The sequence below is a fragment of the Lactuca sativa genome, chromosome 3, assembly GCF_002870075.4.
Source record: "Lactuca sativa cultivar Salinas chromosome 3, Lsat_Salinas_v11, whole genome shotgun sequence".
NCBI classification, from domain to species: Eukaryota; Viridiplantae; Streptophyta; class Magnoliopsida; order Asterales; family Asteraceae; genus Lactuca; species Lactuca sativa.
Window position 1 is genome coordinate 26,571,775 of NC_056625.2, and position 21,155 is coordinate 26,592,929.

The 21,155-nt window shown below is 36.4% G+C and overlaps 3 protein-coding genes across 4 annotated transcripts; 2 read left to right on the forward strand and 1 right to left on the reverse strand.

The window, feature by feature from the left end:
* Positions 1-58: 58 nt before the first annotated feature.
* Positions 59-1,223, forward strand: LOC111884142 (uncharacterized). Its single transcript, XM_023880466.1, has 2 exons — positions 59-617; positions 721-1,223. The coding sequence occupies exons 1-2, from the start codon at positions 59-61 to the stop codon at positions 1,221-1,223; spliced, it is 1,062 nt and encodes a 353-aa protein (XP_023736234.1).
* Positions 1,224-13,238: 12,015 nt separating this feature from the next.
* On the forward strand, positions 13,239-14,937 carry LOC111884183 (uncharacterized membrane protein At4g09580). The gene is made up of 4 exons (XM_023880504.3): positions 13,239-13,601; positions 13,714-13,984; positions 14,137-14,307; positions 14,584-14,937. Exons 1-4 carry the CDS (start codon positions 13,336-13,338, stop codon positions 14,710-14,712), a joined length of 837 nt encoding a protein of 278 aa, XP_023736272.1. The 5' UTR covers positions 13,239-13,335; the 3' UTR covers positions 14,713-14,937.
* Positions 14,938-16,792: 1,855 nt separating this feature from the next.
* LOC111884108 (alpha,alpha-trehalose-phosphate synthase [UDP-forming] 5) lies at positions 16,793-20,729 on the reverse strand. Of its 2 annotated transcripts, none has more exons than XM_023880426.3 (5): positions 20,581-20,729; positions 20,407-20,485; positions 17,868-19,915; positions 17,480-17,753; positions 16,793-17,395 (listed from the first exon to the last, which is right to left on the reverse strand). In XM_023880426.3, exons 3-5 carry the CDS (start codon positions 19,856-19,858, stop codon positions 17,072-17,074), a joined length of 2,589 nt encoding a protein of 862 aa, XP_023736194.1. In that variant the 5' UTR covers positions 19,859-19,915; positions 20,407-20,485; positions 20,581-20,729; the 3' UTR covers positions 16,793-17,071. The 2 variants fall into 2 exon arrangements, with proteins under 2 accessions (XP_023736194.1, XP_023736195.1); XM_023880427.3 differs by having other exon boundaries at positions 20,407-20,465; positions 20,581-20,727.
* Positions 20,730-21,155: the final 426 nt, after the last annotated feature.

Consider the following 21,155-nt stretch of genomic DNA (forward strand, 5'->3'; position numbering starts at 1 on the left):
AGATCTTCTTAGACCAGCAGCCACGAGATTTGCCACAACATTTTTGACTATACAAAGCATGTATGAATTGAAAGAACCATTGCAGCAGATGTTTGTTTCAACAGAATGGGGGAGGTGTAATTGGGCAAAGAAAGCTGATGGAAAAGAGATAAAGAAAATAATCATGGACGAGAGAAGTTTTTGGCCTAGTGTGGTTTATTCTCTCAAAACTACAAAGCCACTTGTCGAAGTGTTGAGGATTGTTGATGGTGAGCAATCACCAGCTATGGCTTTTATTTACGGTGCGATGGATGAGTGCAAAGAAAAAATTGCTAAGAACTTTGATAATGAAGTCTCTTCTTATAAAGAGATTTGGGATATCATTGATGAAAAATGGGAACATCAAATGCATAGGGATTTGCATGCAGCTGCCTACTACTTGAATCCTCAATTTAGATGGAGTCCTAATGTTTCCCAGCATCCGGAAATTAAGAGAGGATTGTACAATTGCATGGACAGATTAATCAAGAGTAATGATATTTATATGAAGATCGAAGCTCAACTTGATGACTACAAATACAAAAATGGAATGTTTGGATGTAGAGCTTCTTTGAATTCATATATGAAGCGTATTCCTGGTAACTAATAAATAGTTATAACTTACAAGTTATAATTATTCTATTTTATTATTTTACATAATTATATTATTTACTAATTTATTTATTCATTTAACTTATATAGTCACATGGTGGGGCCATTATGGAGATGAAGTTCCAGAACTACAGGCCTTTGCGATGAAGATATTGGGTCTTACTTGTTCGGCTTCGGCGTGTGAACGAAACTGGAGTACGTTTAATCAAGTTCATACAAAAAGAAGAAACCGATTGAGCACTAATAGGATGAATAGCTTGGTGTACATCATGTACAATAAGAAACTGAAGCAAAAGTTTATCAGGAAGACTAAGCTAAAAGAGTCTGATGACCCATTAGTTGTTGATGAGGTGTTATCTGATAACGAGTGGATAGCCAACCCAAGTGATGAATATGATGAAGCATGTGAGGAGGATGAAATTGATGTAGTTTGTAGGGCCATTGGGGAGAGAGGTGAAAGTTCATCTAGGAAGCGGAAAAATGTTGAAGTGAATTTGGTGGATGAAGATGATGATGGACTAAATTCGGTTGATGAAGATGACATCTATCGTGAGAACGATGCGCCAGAAAATGATTGCTTTAATAATGTTTGAATTTGGGCTCTGTGCCTCTAAGACTTTTGTGCTAGACTTTACTTTTGTGCTAGACTTTTCACTTTTGTGTTGTTGACATTTAAGGATTTAGGTTCCATGCATTCAAGACTTCTATGCTAGACTTTTGTGTTATTGACATTTAAGGATTTTCTGCTTCACTTTTATGTTATTAACTTAGTGACTTATCATATTTCTCATTTAGATATAAAATTATGTTTTTTTATTATATATAATTATTTATTGATAATCCTATGAGGCTTACGCCTCGGTTAGCCTCGAGGCTTACGCCTCTTGAGGCTAAGGGCTTAGCCTCGAGGCCCGTTTCCGCCTTTTTAAACCTTGATTATATGTATTGTGTAACACCCAGAATCCGAAAGACCAAGAAAGGAAAGAAAAGCCCTTAGTCAAAGGAGTCAACTTGTCGAGTTCAAGGAATAACTCAATGAGTCGGAGCGGGCTCCGTGTGGAAAAGTAAGTGACCGACTCGACGAGTTGGCAAGTGGACTCGGGGAGTCTGGTCTGGGTTGGGAAACCCTAATTCTGGGACCTTGTACCCTATTTAAGCGTCTTATTCTCTTCCCTAGGGTTCATTTACAGCCTCTCTCGTCCAGAACCCAAAATCCTAGCCACCCAACTCCATTTGTGAGCTAGTTCTTTCCTTGAGAGTGAATTGAAGCTTGGAGAAGGAAGAAGGACCTTGGCGGTGCAAGAAGAAGCTATAGATCCAGAGTTGGGGTAGCATTTCAGACCATTTAGATGTAAAAAGCTTATGCCTTGATTGTTAATCATCTAGATCCCCTTTCTAGCATAGATTTGGTCACATTTGGACCATTTCCAAGGTCAATCTGAGTATTAAGCCTTTGAGGATGGATTGGACACAGATCTGGACACTCTTGAGCTTTAGAATCTCAAATTTGTTGGCTTTATCCAGCTAAGATCCCATTCCATGACCTAGACCTTCTTTCTAGCTTGGATTAAGTGTTTTGGCTTCATAACACCTTGCATGCACGTAAAGTTAGCAACTTTACGTGCAATGCTAGCATAAGGAGTCCAGATCTATAAGTTGGAAGTGTTGGAATGGATTGAAATCAACAGAGTAGATATGTAACAAGGAGGACTCGACGAGTCAGCTCATGGACTCGGCGAGTCGGGTCGCAAACCCAAATCCTTATGTTTATAAGTCGACTCAGTGAGTGGGGTTAAGGAGGATTCAGTCAGTTAGGACCCATAATGGTGATGAAGATCATAACACTCGACGAGTTCAATGAGGAACTCGGCGAGTCCAAGGCAATCTTCTTAGTTATAAAGATGGGCTCGACGATTTGTTTATACAACTCGGCGAGTCAAAGCCTAGACTTTCATGCGATGATGATGAACTCGACGAGTCGGTTGAAGATGGTCCCAAAGTGTTAGTTGAGGGAGAACCCATCGAGTTATTGCCAGACTCGATGAGTGGAATCGGGGTTTTTTTGAGATAGAGGGGCATGCACTCGGCGAGTCATGTCAACTGGAAAGTCGACTTTGACCAGAAACTTGACCAGAGTTGACTTAGTTGACCTCTAGAGGACAGTTTAGGCTAAGTTCTATTACTTGGTGTTGACAGCTTGTAGAGCTAGGAGAGCAGCGCTTCAGAGAATAGTTGATCAACAACCAGAGGATTGTCAGCAGAGTTCAACAGTACATGTGAGTTTTCCTTCCAGTAGGAACGGGTCTACGGCCACAATGCTAGCTCGTTTAGATAGTAGTAGTTCTGGACTTTGGTCCGATGCAGTAGTTCAGTATGCTTGATGTCTTTGTGATTCAGGCATGTTTATGTGTTAGTTCGTCCGGACCTCGGACCATTGTAGTATGCAGTATATGTGCTTATGTTATATGCTATGATCATGTAATGCTATGTTCAGTTAGTCTGGACTTCGGTCCGATGCAAGGGGCAAGGCCCCAAATAGTCCGGACTTCGGTCCGATGCAGGGGGCAAGGCCCCAGTTAGTCCGGACTTCGGTCCGATGCAGGGGGCAAGGTCCCAGTTAGTCCGGACCTCGGTCCGATGCAGTGGGCAAGGCCCAAGTTTGTCCGTATTTCGGTCCGATGTAGGGGCAAGGCCCCAATTAGTTCGGACTTCGGTATGATGCAGTAGGCAAGGCCTAGTATGTGTTTTATATGTTATTGTTTGGTATGTGGTAGTTTGGGGGAGCTCAATAAGCTTCGTGCTTACAGTTTCAGTTTTGGTTTCAGGCACTCAGTTTTCAAAAGAGGAGCCCGGGAAGATTGCAGCGCTCACACCATTTGTTCAGCCTGGGATGTTTATACTCCCATATACTTGACAGTTCTTATAATATTTTGAGATACATTGCTTATGATTTTTATATGAGGTTTATTGACTATGGTATTTATTATTAAATTAAACGAAATTTTCAGACTGTGTTTTTGGGATGTTACAAGTTGGTATCAGAGCCTTGGTTTGAGAGATTCAGGCACGCTTTCGGGTATGTATGAACTCAAACTAAGGATTGGTATAGAAATTTTCAAAAAGAAAACCAATTTTTGTAAGAATGATTTTGAGGAAAGAAAAGACTTTTAGAAAAAGCGAAAAGAAATTTTAAAAGAAAAGAACTTTGAAAATAGAAAAGGGTGTGGTGCATGCAATCACCCGAGCTCAAGTAAGTACTCCCAAATTACCCATACCAGTTTATGTTATGATTATCAGTTTCAGTTTCAGTAGGACAACATGCTAGAATAGGACTAAAGATCTAGGAGGATGCCTTATGTGCATGCTATATGTGTTCCAACTTTATGAGAATTGCATGCTAGTATTGAGTAGACAGTAGTAGGATAGCATGTTTAGGTTATGCCTCTTAGTATGAGCTTAGCATTGTATGCTAGTACAGTTTCTTGTTATGAGGATAGATTTGCCTGAGTAGTTTCCTGTGTCTGAATGCTGCTTACTTTGTGCTTGGTGGGACTTTGAGTGATGGGAGTTAGCCATTAGGTGAATACGTCACGTCACATGTGATTAGGGTTGAATAATATCAAAGTGTTGGATTTGGCCCTATTGTGCAGCTCTCGTCTGAGTCTAACCGTTGTAGGGACGAGTATTTTACTCAAAGGATTATCTTAGCCTCGTCGCATGTGATGGTATTCAGGTGATGGCTAATTGGCATTACAAGGAGGACTTCAGCAGCTGAGGACTGGTTTGGGTGGAGTCAGAGATTTTCCTTAGGGCAAGCCTAGGATGAGAGTAGCAGAGATCAGTAGCAGTAGAAGGGACTTGGTAGAGTCAAGGCAGTTCTAGAGGAAAGTACAGATAGATGTGGAAGGTAATATGGGCCCGTACTACTGAAAGCAGATGATCCGTACTCGATTCAAGTGGGACCAAGACAAAGCCAGGGAACTTTTAGCGTGTATGTGTAATCCCTCAGCAGTGAAGTGTATTTTGATAGTTATTGTGATATGCTTTCAGCATGGTGACGTTGCGTGGAAGGCCAGTGGGCGGATCATGCGCCGGAGAGGGATCAGGCTCGAGTTTAGGGACCGAGTAGCTCGAGGAGCGAATGAGAGAGTTTGTATCAACTGAGATCACGTACAGTATCTTAGACCAGACTCATGTGATCTTTGGCACAGTCAAGGAGGGTATAGTAGAGATTTTGGATGAAAGGCTTAGAGCCTTTCGCGTAGAGATGATGGATTTGAGAGGAGCGTGTATGTTGACATTTTGAGAGTTTAGATCTTTAGGAAAGACTCTATCTGTCTAGCATTCCATGACACTAAGTGTCTTATACTACACATACATAACGAGGAGCCATCCTAGTCAACTAGCATCTCGTACTCTAACAATACCACTATCCTAACATATAAAGGATAATGGGATACGTAGCATAGTGAGAAGCTCACCTGAACCGAAGAATTGGAGAAGCACAACAACACTCTCACTCCTTGCACTGATCAATCCCACGAATCAAATAACACAAAATAAAGATCAATTCTCAATTAACAACCCAAATCCATCAAGCTTAACTCCAGTTCAAACTAGTCAAAAGCCAACGGTCAACCACGGTCAACAACCACCACGACATGGAGACCTCTTGGTCACGTCATGGGCATGTCAAAGCAGAACAGTTGACATACATGAAATTACCATGTCGTGGGCCTTCCTTGGTCATGTTGTGGCATGTCACAACAAATAATCGCGAATCAGATATGTACCATGTCGTGGGTCCTCCTTGGCCACATTGTGGATACTAGAAAATCACTCAATTCTTCATTAAGAGCTTAATCCCTCCATATCAAGGTTCCACACTTCAGGTCTAGTCCATCTCATTAACTTAATGAATAAATTTTCCAACTTTATCCATTAGGACCTCACCCCAAAGCAAGATCTACAATCCTAAGTACACTATGTGCTCTATCAAGGCCAAAACCTGTGTATGGGACCAAGAACACTCAACTAAGACTTTTTTCTCACTTAATCAGTTGTTGTAGCACCTGGTTCCTGGTATGTAAATCTTATTGAGAATTTTCCTTCTTTTTAGCCTTGGACTCGGCGAGTCATAGGTCCAACTCGCCGAGTAAGGACGGGACCCGGGACATGTTTAAGTTGGCGACTCGGCGAGTCCATATTCCGGACTCGGCGAGTCACCGTTGTTGGATGAAACCCTATTTTTCAGGGGTTGCACCCTATTTAAACGATGTTTTGTGCCTCATATCAGCCCCCATTGCGTCAAGAACACTCCCTCTCGAAGCTCTAACCCCTCTTTTAGTAATTTGGGTGATTTTTGTGCATTTCTTTGAAGTTTTGGAGAGAAGAAGAAGGTAGATCAAGAGGAGAGGAAGAAGATCCAGAATCTTTGTGCCATTTCAGAACTTCTAGAGGTATTGGACTCGAAACCCTCTCTGTCCCTTCATTATTATCTTGTTGAGAGCTTGTGATAGCCATTTCAAGGCTTCTTCTAGTCTTGACCTTTGTGTAATGAGCTTATAGTGTGGAGGGACTTCAGATCTAGGCATGTTTGGGCTCTAAGGGCTCGGATCTGTAGCCTTTATGGACCCTCATTGCTTAAAGACCTTGGATCTACCATTTTAAGTACATTTTGAACCCTAAAATCCGTATTGGTGAATATCTACACGTAAAGTTGGAAACTTTACATGTGATTCGTGTTCTAGGAGTCCAGATCTGTGAATGGCATGGACTGGAATCGAGCAAATCTGTGTATTTAGTGGGTGCATGGCAATGACTCGGCGAGTCGTTCATGTGACTCGGCGAGTATGTTCGCGAGTCTCCGAGTTTGTCCCCTTTTCGTAGTGTCGAGTGAGCAGTGAGTCACGGGGTGTGACTCAGTGAGTCGGAAGCTGAACTCATCTATGGAGGAACTCGGCGAGTCAATGCCCTGACTCGGCGAGTTCAAGGCAATCTCCTTAGATCAAGAACAGACTCGGCGAGTTGCTCATACAACTCGGCGAGTCTCAGCATAAGTATTCTTCGGGTGAAGATGAACTCGGCGAGCTGTTCATACAACTCGGCGAGTCTTAGCATAAGTGTTCATCGGATGAAGATGAACTCGACGAGTTGTTCATACAACTCGACGAGTAGGATGAAGGACTTGAATATCAGTTTAGAAGGAGAACTCGTCGAGTCGTCGCCTAACTCGACGAGTAGAAACGGGATTCAGGACAGTCGCTTGGGGAGGGACTCGGCAAGTTGGAAAGTCAACTCGGCGAGTCGGGTCAACTGAAAGTTGACTCTGACTTGACTTAGGGCATGATCAGGGGTAAAATGGTCATTTTACCCAAAGGATAGTTAGCAGTGTTTGATTGTGTATGTTGTGGGAATTGCAGCCAGAGGATTTCCGGAGCAGCAGCGACAGTAGTAGACAGTCAGTTCCCGATCAGATCAGCAGCTACTTCGAGGTGAGTTACCTTCCAGTAGCGGTGGGTCTACGGCCACAATGTCGTCCCACCAGTAGGAGTTGTATGTAGATGATTGTCTCCGTGATATTCGTCTAGGGATTACTACTACCTGTGTTATGTTTATGTGCTAGTATGTTATGATGCTATGTGCAAGTGACAGTAGAGGGGAGATAGTCCCCGAGGTAACCGGTCGGTAGGGCCTAAGGGGTAGTTATACCCAGCCATGTTAGATAGATCTGATATTGTGATACATGTTATGTGGTAGTAGTGGAGGGGAGGAATAGTTCCCCAGTATCCGGTCGAGAGGACCGAAGGGGAGGCCAGCACCCAGATATGCTAGGCAATATCCGGTCGAGAGGGCCGAATGGGTAGGTCGGGCACCCAGATATGCCTGACAATATATGTATGTTATGAGATTATATGGTATGTGGTACAGTGGGGGAACTCACTAAGCTTCGTGCTTACGGTTTTCAGTTTTGGTTTCAGGTACCTCCTCAGCTAGGGGAAAAGAGTCGGCGAGGTAGCAGCATGTCACACACACACACTCTCTGGTTTCCGCATTTACGAGATTCTCTGGGATTTATACTCTGAATTTGATTGGTTGTATGATTTGGCTTTTAGACATGGTTTACGTTGTGTTATGGTTGATTAAACAATGTTTTTAATTATTAATGTTTTCTAAAGTAATGTTTTAAAAAGAAATTTTTGGACGTGAAAATTGGGTCGTTACAAGTTGTAACCAATTGTTGTGGAAGGCACACTTTGTTGGTTATTCGAAGATTATTCGACCAATAGTAGTTGATGTATTGTCTAAGTGGGAAACTGTTGGAAATGGGTGTCCAATGTCATAACTAAATTGGTATAACTTTGGAAATAATAACAAAGCCATTTTTGAGTTTCCCTCAAGAGCTAAAATAGCTAGAAAGGATTTAAGAGAGTGAGATAAATAGTTTATTAATTTATCATAGCTTGGTGAATTAATTAGAAACTTGTTAAAATTAATTTAGAATTAATTTGGATTAATTGAAATCAATTAGAATTACTAAGGAATTTATGAAAGTTACAAAGAATGAATGTTAATTGTTTAAAAGTTGAACAAGAGGAACATTCTGGAACCCCTAAAGGGTGTGGACAATTTTGGGGAGTCTTGGAGGCATCTAGAATCAAACCAGGTAATAGATAAGGAAAAGATTTGAATCTGAATTAAATTTGATTATTTAATTTATTCAAATTTGCTTTGCTTGCATGTTACATTAGCTATAAATAGACCCTTATAGCCTTCAAAATTCTGTTCCTAACCTTTCCAAGAGTGAGAATTTCGTTCTCATGGTCCTTTCTCCTCTGTACTAAATATTCTTGGGTTTTAGATTTTTGGGTGTGAGTCATTAGAGACATTCTACTTTGGGTGCTAGCCCTTCCAAGTGATTGCAAAGAATTTGAGATCTACAAGGGAATCAAAAATATATACAATTATACTTGAAAGGTTAGTTATTCTTATATATTTCTGATTAGTTTATATTCATGTTTTGAAAATATGTTGCTATAATAGTAAAACCTAGACCTATGGTGCATGTACACTTAGGTTATATTTGAATGATTTCGTTGCTTTATTCTAGCGTAAAGATGCATAGAAAACCCAAAAGTAAGTTGGTAAACTCATGCACAAGGACTCCAGTTCCCAATCAGATAGTCTACGGTGCTCGGGTAGAAAGTCTATTTTCAAATGATGATGTTTTTTCCTTGTACTACTAGTGGGTTTTAAGTAAGCTTGATATTATAAATAGATCTCATTATACTTTTGTAACCCTAACTAGAAAGCATGTGTATGATGGTTGTTTATTTTCTACAATCCAATAACATCTATTTTTAGTTCATCTGTAGATTAGCCAATCACTCTGATTGTGTGAAACACATCAATTCCTTGTTTTTTTTAGCATTTTTATCATGTGTTGTATGTTTATCGATTCTTGATCCTAACATGTTCCATAATTGACCTCCAATGTGGGGCATGGATGAGTTAAGGTGAGTCGCACAAATAATGCAATTTACCATATTTTTAATTGAGAGAATGATTTTATATGACAATTAATTATCAATTTTCTACATATCTAGCCACTTTCTTTTTTATACACGATTACTATTAACCTCGTCCGGGATATTCAAAACCTACCATTTTGACCGGGTATTACATGTTAAATGCCTTTTTGTGTATACAATTTACCATTAAACTTTTTTTAATTTAATTTACCACTAAACTAAGTCTCAACCATCTTCTCCGACCAACACCATTCACTCCCACCACCATCGTCTACCTTCAACAACATACACCACCTTCCATCATCACTAGTCGCCATTACAATCTCCTACATCCACAATTCACCACCACCAAGTAATTAATCAAAAACCAACTTCAATATAAAACAAAATCTATTCAAGTTTACATTCAAATGTAAACATTGATTCATATATCCAATCAATTCAAACTCATATTCAAACAATAAAATGTGTATCCTTAAATGGATGTGGTTAGTGTGTGAAAATAAGTTTAATGGTGATTCTTAAACATATGTGAGTTTCACGTGTTTTTTGAACATATAAACTGGTTAGACTAACGATGGACGATCAAAATTATATTTTTTAATAGCAAATATAAGTTTAATGGTAAATTATATATAAAAAATGATTAAAAAAGATAATTCCTACAAATTAGTTTTCAAAAGATATGACTCTTATTCTACCACTTTTTTTTCTAAAAAAAATTTGTTTATATTTTGAAGAGATAAGTTGGCATTTTGAAATGTATTTGAACCTAAAAGACATTCTCTTTTGATGAACATGTATTAATATTCTTTATGTTGAAATAGAAAGAATAAATATGCTTTCAGAAAAGCACGCTAAAGTAATCATCTGTTCATTATATTCATTGCAAAAAAAGAAAGAACTTTTAACTTCAGGCCCTTAATTGGATAACTTTTTGGCTTATTAACTAATATAAAAACATATTACAAATAAATAATAGATTCTTCGCAATGAACTGTCGCGTCTTTAAAAAATGAAAACTAGTACTTGTTTTTTTACTTCAATTTGACTTTATTTTCACTTCAAAAAAACAGTATAAGGTTTATTTATAGGAATTGGTACCTAATAATTTTTCTCCATACACAACAATTGATATTTTAAAATGTTATATTGTACAACTATATAATTCATGAATTCTTATGTATGACAAAAAACTGTTGTGTACAAATCACTTCGCTTTATTTATATTTCATCTTTCTATACTATGATGTTTTATTTGAGGAAAAAAAGTAAGATATATTTTTAAAAAACTAGTAAAATATACTTAAACTAACTAATGAGCAATAATTTCATATTCCTCCTAGCGTTGACGTTCTAATAAAAGTGTATAGGTTATACTTTAAACACTAAAAGATTTTGGTGTGGAGCCTACATTATACATTTTGACTTAACATAAAAAGAGAATATGTCATATATGAATACCAACCGAGCATTTTCAGATACGAACATTTAATGAGTTATGTGTTGTGATACACGATCTGACATTTGAAACAAATGATAACATAAACTCTTAAAAGGTCTCTATAAATCTTATAAATCTTATAAAGCAAGCCATTTAAATTAATTTAGTTTAAGATAGATTATTTATCTTCAGTTATATTCGTTTGAAATATTCTTACCTCTTCAACTTATATTATTTAATTATTGATTAATTGATTTTTATTTTGCATATATAAAAAGTTATTTAGAATGGATGAAAATAAGAAAAGTAAAAAATGTGCTAATAGGTAAAAATATTTGAGTTTTTTTTTTTCCTCTCTTTCAGTTTATTTATTTATAAAAGTGTCTCTTGATTTGTTTAGTTAGTCACATTCATTTCGCATCTTTTTGTTCGTTTTAGGTATATATAATTTTAGGTATATATAATGTATGAAAAAAAGAAAGAAAAAAAAATATGCAAGATGATAAAGGTTTAGCGGCGCAGCTTGTTGTCCGTTTATCTTCTCACTCTTTGTATTGTGATCATTAAAAAATAATTTATTATTTAACAAATTAGAACCAAAAAAATTATATATTTAGAATAGTTTTCTTTATTCGTTTGATTATTAACACATGTTTTTCTTCTCTTTTTGTTTTAGTTGTCTAAAATAAATGAAAATGAAAATGAAAACGAACGTGGAAATAGATAAGAGTATGTAAGTTCTTTTATTTCTTTCAATTTATATGTTTTTATATAAATAGAAACACATATAACATATAGTTAAAATTTTTGTTACGTCAAAATTTGGCTTTTAAACATAAAAAACCACAAAAAAAACCCTACAAACTTTTTACTCCTTAAAACCCTATATAAAAACAATTATGTTCTATATGAATCTAATTTTTTTTTTATCATTTCTTTTGTAATTTGTGATTTATTTTATTAAATATTTATTCATCATAAATGTATTTCGATATATAAAAAACCAATTGTTATATATATATATATATATATATATATATATATATATATATATATATATATATATATATATATGTTGGAAAATTAATTTTATTAATTTCCAAATTTGGATTTTCTCCATTTTTGAGCACGTATTTAATACTCTAAATATAATCAAAACAAGTTATTGATTATATATTTGTGTTCTCCTCCGTGATATCTACGTTTTGATATATCACACGTCCAAAACGAATTAAAAGTGAATGAGAAATTACTTGTCAAAGTAAGGCAATTGAAGAGAAGATAAAGGAGTTAAGTGAGTTTTTAAAGCTCATCCCACATTGGTGGAAGAAGGAAAAAAAATTGGTTTATAACTACTAAGACTAGCTACCTTTGTAAGACCAATTAGAATTAAGGCTCTCTCTTGCGCGCCCACATAGGGGGGAGGGGTGCAAATGTGAGCCAAATTGACTTCGTGCCACTGAACTTGTGTGCGAGCGCGCGTCCCGCGGATACGAATGCACCACCGGTCGACTAGAAAAGTTCAAGGACCCTTTTTTGCATTTTTTTTCTTTTTGGTTAACTGTTACAAAAACGAATTAATCGGTTATATTAGGTTGTGTATATACAATCCCTATGTGACTGGTTAAAGATACCGAATGAAACGAAATAAATCTCTTCCTTTCTTACGTTTTTGCTTCATCTTTTCTCTCTTGCTGCAACCAAGGTATAATCCGGGCCAAGTGTGGGTTCGGACAATCTAGAAGAATTGCTTACCACTGTTGTATCCTGGGAAACAAACACTCATATAGGGCGAATTTGTTTTAAGGAGATTGTGTTAAACACAAGCCTCAATCAAGAAATTTATATTTTTGTTCTTTCATACAATTTTGGGTTATATTTTCCTAACAATATATATATATATATATATATATATATATATATATATATATATATATATATATATATATATATATATAAGAAATAAATCTCTTCATTTCTTACGTTTCTGCTTTGATCTTTTCTCTCTTGCTGCAACCAAGGTATAATCCAGGTCACGTGTGGGTTCGGACAATCTAGAAGAATTGTTTACCACTGTTGTATCCTAGGAAACAAACACTCATATAGGGCGAATTTGTTTTAAGGAGATTGTGTTAAACTCAAGCCTCAGTTAAGAACTTTATGTTTTTGTTCTTTCGTACAATTTTGGGTTAAATTTTGATATTTCAAAAAGAAAAAAAGAAACATGAAGTTGGTAAATTACTAATTTTGCAACAAGGAATTAGCTATTATAAAAGTTTAGTGATATTTTTTTAATCGGTTAAACTAAATAACCGGTCAAATTGATATTTTTAATATTTTTAATGATAAAATAGTATTAAAAAAAAATAACTAATTACCTACAAAGATGATAGTTACTTGCATTACAAAGTCATTTTCCACTTATCTGAAAAAGTTTGTACAATTTGTTTTTTAATTTATATTCTGCGCGCATATTTTTTTGAAATTAAATTCGGTAAAAAAAATTTTAAAAAAAAAAAAAGAAAAAAAAAAAAAAGAAGAGGTTACCATAACAGGTTTTTGGAGAAGAAACGTGTTAGGTTCATTCTTATATCATAATTCGTTGCCTTCAATATTGGGTGCTTATTTAATTTTCAAAACAAAATCCTCATTACTTTAATGATCAAATCTTCAATTTCCCTGGAGATTCTCAGATTTTGAAGTAGAAACTAAGAAGAAGAATTCAATTCGATGGAACAGCAACGGCGGGTTGAAACATCGGATAATTCTTCTTCTTGTTCTTCTTCAACGACATCAAATGATGATTACAGGGAAAATACAGTGAAATCATCGGCAATGCCATCCAAATTTGTATTGACGTATGGGGAGATGGCGGGTGCATCCGCCGTCGTTTTGGGTTTCGCTGTTAGTCTCATCGGAGTTTATCTCTCCTTGCCGGTTTCTGACTACTCCTTCCTTAAGCTTCCACGAACGCTTGAAGATCTTCATGTCCTCCGGTATTCGTTCTCCCCCTTTTCATTTCCTCCAAATAAATGTCTCCATGCATCTGGATTAATTGTGAATACATTTTCATATTAATGGATTTAGATTTCTCTGATTCTTTTTCAGGGATAATCTGGAGAGATACACATGTGACTACACAATCCAGGTGCTTGTTGGGTATTGCACAGTCTACATTTTCATGCAAACATTCATGATTCCAGGAACTGTTTTCATGTCTCTACTCGCCGGATCCCTTTTCGGGGTCTTTAAAGGATTAGCCCTCGTTGTCTTTGCTGCCACCGCCGGAGCATCTTCCTGTTACTTTCTATCTAATTTGATCGGCCGCCCTCTAATCTTGTCTCTCTGGCCTGATAAACTGGTTTTCTTCCAAAACCAGGTCAGTTCCTCTTTAAGTTCATGGCTTTAATATATATATATATATATATATATATATATATATATATATATATATATATATATATATATATATATATATATATATATATATATATATGATGCAATGCATGACTTTGTGTTTGTCTTTCTCAGGTGGCGAAAAGGGAAACCCGGTTACTAAACTACATGCTTTTTCTAAGGGTGACACCCACCTTGCCAAACGCCTTTATTAACATTGCATCTCCACTTGTAAATGTGCCTTTTCACACGTTTCTGTTGGCAACTTCTCTTGGCCTCCTTCCAGTTGCTTTTATCACCGTTAGGGTATAATCTCTCTTTTTTTAGAAGATAAAGTCTCTTTTAGGTTATTTTTAATGATTAAAATGAAAAAACATTTATGTCTTTTACATATACGAGAGATCGATCTAGAGTATGGATGGGATAAAAAGGTTACATATTTTGTTAAATGGGTGTTAGTATTTGTGTGATGCGTACCAAAAGCAGTACAAGACTATTTATCATGTTGTGTCATGTCTTGTCCATATGGGTTCCAAATACTTTGTCATAGTAAAGATTTTGACCATTTTATCCAATGTGCAGGCAGGAATGGCACTTGGTGAACTACAATCGCTTGGAGATCTATACGATATGCAATCAATCAGCATATTATTTTTTATAGGGCTGGCATCTGTGATCCCAACAATGATAAGCAACACGAGTGAACCATAGGGTTGTTTATTCTAGGAAATCACAGGTACATTGATAGTGTATTTGGATATGTCATTCTTTTGAATGAATTCAATAGATTGATTGATTTGATTCGTTAACAAGTAGATAAAATACTAAGAACAGATTAGTCCTCAAACTAAGTCAGAACCACTCTTGTAAAATATGTATTTGGATAAATGTCTACTTTGTATTGTTTCGAATCTAAGAAATTTTATTGTCGTGTCACATTTAGATAACTTTTTTGAATGTGTTTTGGAAAAACGGCTTCAATAGCAAGCCGTATCGGGTTTTAAACGACGGTTAACATAAATTTAAACCTACAAACATGAAATTAAAATTTCTAACAGAAATATTCAAAATCACATAATGTCAATGATATGTTAGATTTTTAGTATAAGAATATCAATATAACCTAGGTTAATATAAGAATCGTGATTCCAGTCACATTCCAAAATATGTGATTTCAACCCTATTTTTTTATTGTTTGGTTTATCACGAAATCTGATTTGGAATAATTAAATAATGACAATTTAGAATTCATGCCACTTCCAAATTTGAAACACAAAAAAATATATTTATATTTTAAGTTTTTGAGAAACACATAGATATGATGCGGTTATCAAAAGTGTTCACCCTTTCCGTGGAACATTCATCTTCCTATATAGAAGGAAGATGGCCGTTGGAAGTTGGTTGTACACAAAATGGTGCCAAAAAGGGTAGTTACAATGGTGGTTATAAGACATAACCAGTTGTTACATCATAATGATGTCATAGACTAGAGACAGTGCCTCTTGCAGGGTCTAGGGGCTCTGCCCCTTGGACCCCGTAAGGGGCGCTTTCCCGGACCATGTATTCTTGATTGCACGTTTATCAATCTGAATGTGCACCTCGCACCTCCGATCTCAAATACTAAATCGAACTCAACATGTCTTGATAATAATTATAATTATACTAAAATATGCTAATAAACTCTAAATTATATAGTGTGAAATTAATTTTGAAACTAATTAGCCTCTAAACACACTAACTTTTCATGGAATTAATCTTGAAAGTATAGTAAAACTAATCTTGAAACTAAAGCCTCTAATGCCCTAACTTTTGAATGAAATTAATTTTCAATTAAAGTCTTTTACTGTCAACTATTCATTTAATGTAATTAGAATATATATATATATATATATATATATATATATATATATATATATATATATATATATATATATATATATATATATATATATATATATATATACACCAAAATAGTTTTGTATGTTTTTAATTACTTTGTGAATTGGTTATGTAGGTTTTTAATAATTTTGTTTTATGATTTTAACTACTTATTTATTTTAAAATTAGAAGTGGAATGGGTTAGAATGAAGGGAAAGATGAGTTTCTATGTGTACATTTAATGGAAAAGATATAAGAAAGAATAGAGAAAAAAAACTAATGTGAGAGTGATACGACAAATGGATTGAAAGGAAAGAAAAGATGGACATCCTCTACCCTAATACCCTAATATGTGAAGTTTCTTCACAACTCCTTTATGTTACTTTTCTTAGTGAGTAAATTTGAAAATGTCTTTTGTTGATTATCCTATATTAAATTTGGTGCGGCCATACATAATATTGAAATATGGAAAGTGAATTTTTACACAATCAATAAAAAGATGGAGGAACCATTTTGATTATCAAAACATACCTTGTTTCATCCCATGTTGTGACAGAGGATGCATAATTGCATATCAAATTTTTTGTTTAAAAAAGGGTAAGTCATAGAAGAAGAAAGTAATGGTCCACATTTCCATTTATAAGAGGGAGGCCACAACTTGTACATTGAATGGCGATGGGGCATGTGGTACAGGTTCATCATAATGGCAAGGAAGCTTTTATAAAATCAATTAAATACGTATGTACATCAGATTATTTAATAAAGAAAAAGAAAAGTGAGAAAAGACAAAAATAAATTCATTAAAAACCCTTTTCTGATTTGGGGGTAATTACTAATTATCCAAAAGATTTGAGAAATTTTTTGTATAGTCTTTGCCAATATACTGTCAATGGTTATTATTCTAGAATGAAAATATCAAACGACTAAAACAATACATAAAGCGCGTTGACCATACATATCCATAAGTTTGACTTAAATCACCAAAAGCCAACTTATTTACATCAAAAGTCCAAACTACAAACTACTCAACTACATACTCTCTCTCTCTCTATAACAATACCAATTTCACAGAAACCTTCTAAAACATAAAACCGAAACCTCTCCATCAATGGTGACCTCGGAGAAGATAATAATTATTCACAAGCAACCCGACACCCACAAACACTAACAATGGCATTTCCGTAAATTCCCCTTACTCCATGACCACTTTCTGAAGACCTTTTGTTACATTCTTTAGCATACAATTCTCCGAAGCAGCAGCAAGGCCCTGCAACATTCTCAAAATCTCGGTTGTGTCCTCAAGAAAATATCGGGCCTTGCTGGGCTTTCGGCCCACTGTGCAAGCAAAGATCTCCGCCACCGGGGACAGAGCCGGGCCCGCAACTGCCCGTGTGATCGCCTCAAACATATCCTCATCTGACCTGTCATCCCCTATGCAAAGCACAAAATCAGGCAACATTCCTTTTTCTTTCATTGTTGTCAACAGTCTATCCACAACAAGCCCTTTGTTAATCCCCTATTCAAAAAAAAAAAAAAAAAATACGTAAATACATAGCTATTATTGTTTAAAAAAAATATATAAAGGAAAAAGAGTACTAACTTGTGGTTTAACTTCCACAATATTTTGACCACTTTTGACTGTGACGGGTTCATTAGCAAGAACACTTTCCAAATGATCCAAAAGCTCCTTTGCTTGACACGACCCAAAATCCGGATCCGCGTATTGATAGTTCCAAACCAACCCGCTTTCTTTCGTCTCAATTGTCGACCCGTCTGTTGTTTCCGTGTACAATTTCATAACCGGGTCCGCTATCTGTTTCCAATAAAAATCCGGAACCGCAATACAAGTTTCCCATTCCGCTTCTTTATTCTCCCTACACAAATATTAAATAAATAAAATCACAAATAAAAATATATATATATATATATATATATATATATATATATATATATATATATATATATGTTGCTATTTCTTGAATCTGTACCTCAGGAAGTAACCATGTTCAGCTGCAACACCCAAATTATCACATGAAGAAAACCATTCGGTCAAAGTAGCCCGATCTTTCCCACTAACAATAAAAACAATGTTTTTCGGGTCTTTACATAAACTATTCAACATTCCGGAAACTTCCGGACTCGGGGTGGTGCTGATTGAATTTTGAACCGTTATAGTCCCGTCATAATCCAACAAAATAGCGCGTTTTTTAGTCCGTTTGTAAGCCGAAACGATATGTTCAACCGAAAGCTTCCGGAAGTTTGGATCCAACGCGACGACCCGGAAACCCAACCCGAACCCAATCCCCCAACACCTTCTCCTCACATGATCTCTACAAGATCTTTCTAGATCTTGCCAAAAACTGCGGGCCCAATACGCCACATCATGTGTGCTGACATATCTATAATGTTTTTCATGCCTCATTTGTTTTTCGGGTTCGGCAATGATCAAAGCCATATCCATAGCCTCCGCAACCGCATCGATGTTCCACGGGTTGACCCGTATCGCGCCGCTAAGAGACGGTGAACACCCGATGAATTCGGATACAACGAGCATGCTTTTTTTCGGAATTGACGGATTTGCCCCTAGGGTTTCATCGAGCTTATCGTTCCCTTGTCGAGAGATGATGTACTCATACGGGATTAAATTCATTCCGTCTCGTACAGCTGTCACTAGGCAACATTCGGAAATGACATAATACGCGATCCGTTCGTAAAATTGAAGCGGGCTATCGATTAGAATTACGGGTTCGTATCCGGGTCGCCCGAATTTCCGGTTGATCCGTTCGCGGGTCGTATGCGTTTCCGATTGCACCTCGAGAACATCACGTCCACGCCCGCGGGCCGGGTTCGCGATTTGAACCAAAACCACCTTACCCCTCTTATCGGGATGGTGAGTCAGCAAATTCTCGTAAGCTAAAAGCTTCAAACTTATGCCTTTAAATATGTCCATGTCATCAACCCCGAGTAACACGGTTCGACCGTGAAACCGGTCGCGTAACTCGGCTACTTTCGACTCGGTTTCAGAGAGATCAAGAACATTCCGGAGTTGTTTTAAGTGAATTCCAACGGGTAAAATCTTGATGCTTACGGTTCGACCGTAGTATTCGAGCCCGATGTAGCCTCGTTTGGATTGATAAGATAGCCCGAGCATTCTACTACAACATGAAAGGAAATGACGGGCGTAATCAAAAGTATGGAATCCGATAAGATCGGAATTGAGTAGGGCCCGCAAAAGCTCGTCGCGTACCGGTAGGGTCCGGTAAATTTCAGAAGACGGAAATGGGCTATGGAGAAAAAACCCGAGTTTGACCCGATTGAATCTTTTTCTCAAAAAAGTAGGTAAAACCATTAAATGGTAGTCATGTACCCAAACGAAATCGTCATCAGGGCTAATTACTTCCATAACTTTATCTGCGAAAATCTTGTTGACCGAAACATACGCTTGCCAAAGAGACCGGTCAAACCGGCCCCCGAGGTCCGGTGATAACGGGAGCATGTAGTGAAACAATGGCCATAAATGTTGCTTACAAAACCCATGGTAAAATTTGCTAAAAAGCTCCGGGGGTATAAACGCGGGGACACATTTGAAATTTTCGAGTAGATGTTGCGCCACGTCATCTTGATCTTTCGGGTCGATTTCTTCGCGGAGACAACCGATGTAGATTATTTCTACGTCTTCGTTGAGCCCGTCTTTGAGTTGTAACAAAAGGGAGTCTTCGTCCCAACTGAATGTCCAACTCCCGTTGTGGGCCTTGTGGACCCGCAGCGGGAGTTGGTTTCCGACCAGGATCATACGATCCTGGGAAACGGATGATGGGGCATCGGAACTAAAACCTTCGTCGTCTAGTTCCGATAATACCCCTGGGACGGTCGCCACACGGGAAAGTTTTTTTCCCATGTGGCGACCAAATCCGGATGATGGTAATGGGGCTTCACCGGATGCGAGTTCGAAGAGATTGGTGTAAGATCTTGACATCATAATTTAAGAAGTTGAATTAAGATCGATGATAAATTCTGGAAAGGTTCCTTTTTCGATCTGCAAAAGAATTGAGAATAGATGTATCATACGTTTGAATTTTATTAAGTAGATGTACAAATAAACCTCAAAAAAAGCTTCGTATCGAGAATCTGACATTACCAAATTTAGTATAGGCCATGAATCTTGGATGTATAAGTAAATAATTAAATGAACATTGAATGAAATTTTAAGATCCGTTTATGAAACCCCAAAAAACGAGGTTATAATTTGAGACGGTGAACTCAAACCCTAGAACATCAAGATTCAAGTGTAGGAGCAGAACTGCGGAAGGTTATTATTTTTTTTTAAAGAACTATGAATTGAAAACATGAATTTTTTTGAAGTAAAACTGAGAACCCATTTGAATGAAGAACCCTAGAACATCAAGCATATGAACAAACAGGTTATTTGCTTAGAGAAAAAAAAAAAAAAAACTGATAAAAAGTTGAAATATACTTGTCAATCCTCAGCGAGAAATGAAATCAACTTCACGAAAAGATAGAACAAACCTGGAAAGTTGCTCAAAGTCCTGCCATTTTCAGAGAACGAAGTAAAGATTCCAAATTTGCTGCAAGAAAAAGTGGGAAGCTTGATAATGAAACAGAACCCACAAAATAATATTAGAAAATCAAAAGGAAAAGTTGATTAGATCAGTGGTAGTGATGAAAGAAGAGAAAGATTACCTTTGATTAAAAGTAGAAATGAGAACAATTTGATGAAAAATATCAAAGATTCCTCCGTTTAATATAAACAAATCGCAAAGATTCCTCACATTAACACAGTACTTTCTTTCACTATATATCCACCGATGCCTGAAGTAATTACACTATAAAATTTCAGGGTCTTTTTTTTCAGGGCTAAAAGACTCATTTTCAGACTGACATACATGTTTTACTGCATAAAGTACAACTTAGTTATGTTATTCCATTTTGTTGTATAGAAAGCTTAAGATACCTTTATGATGCTGATGCTGAGAGCGAGAGCTGAGCACTCGAAACACTTTTTTAATTTTTTAATTAATTTAAGAAATCTAAATTAATATTATATTATTTCTTCAATAAACACTTGATTTAAAAAAAGAGGGCAAGTTAATTTTACAGAATACGACATTCAACCGACAATCACAAAATTACCAATGTGTTTGTTGAATATGGGTAAATAACTTAATTTTTGGATGATTAGCAAATAACCATATTCTTCGAAACGACTTATTTCAAATTAAAAATATTAAATATTAGGCGGCGTATTAAAAAGATCA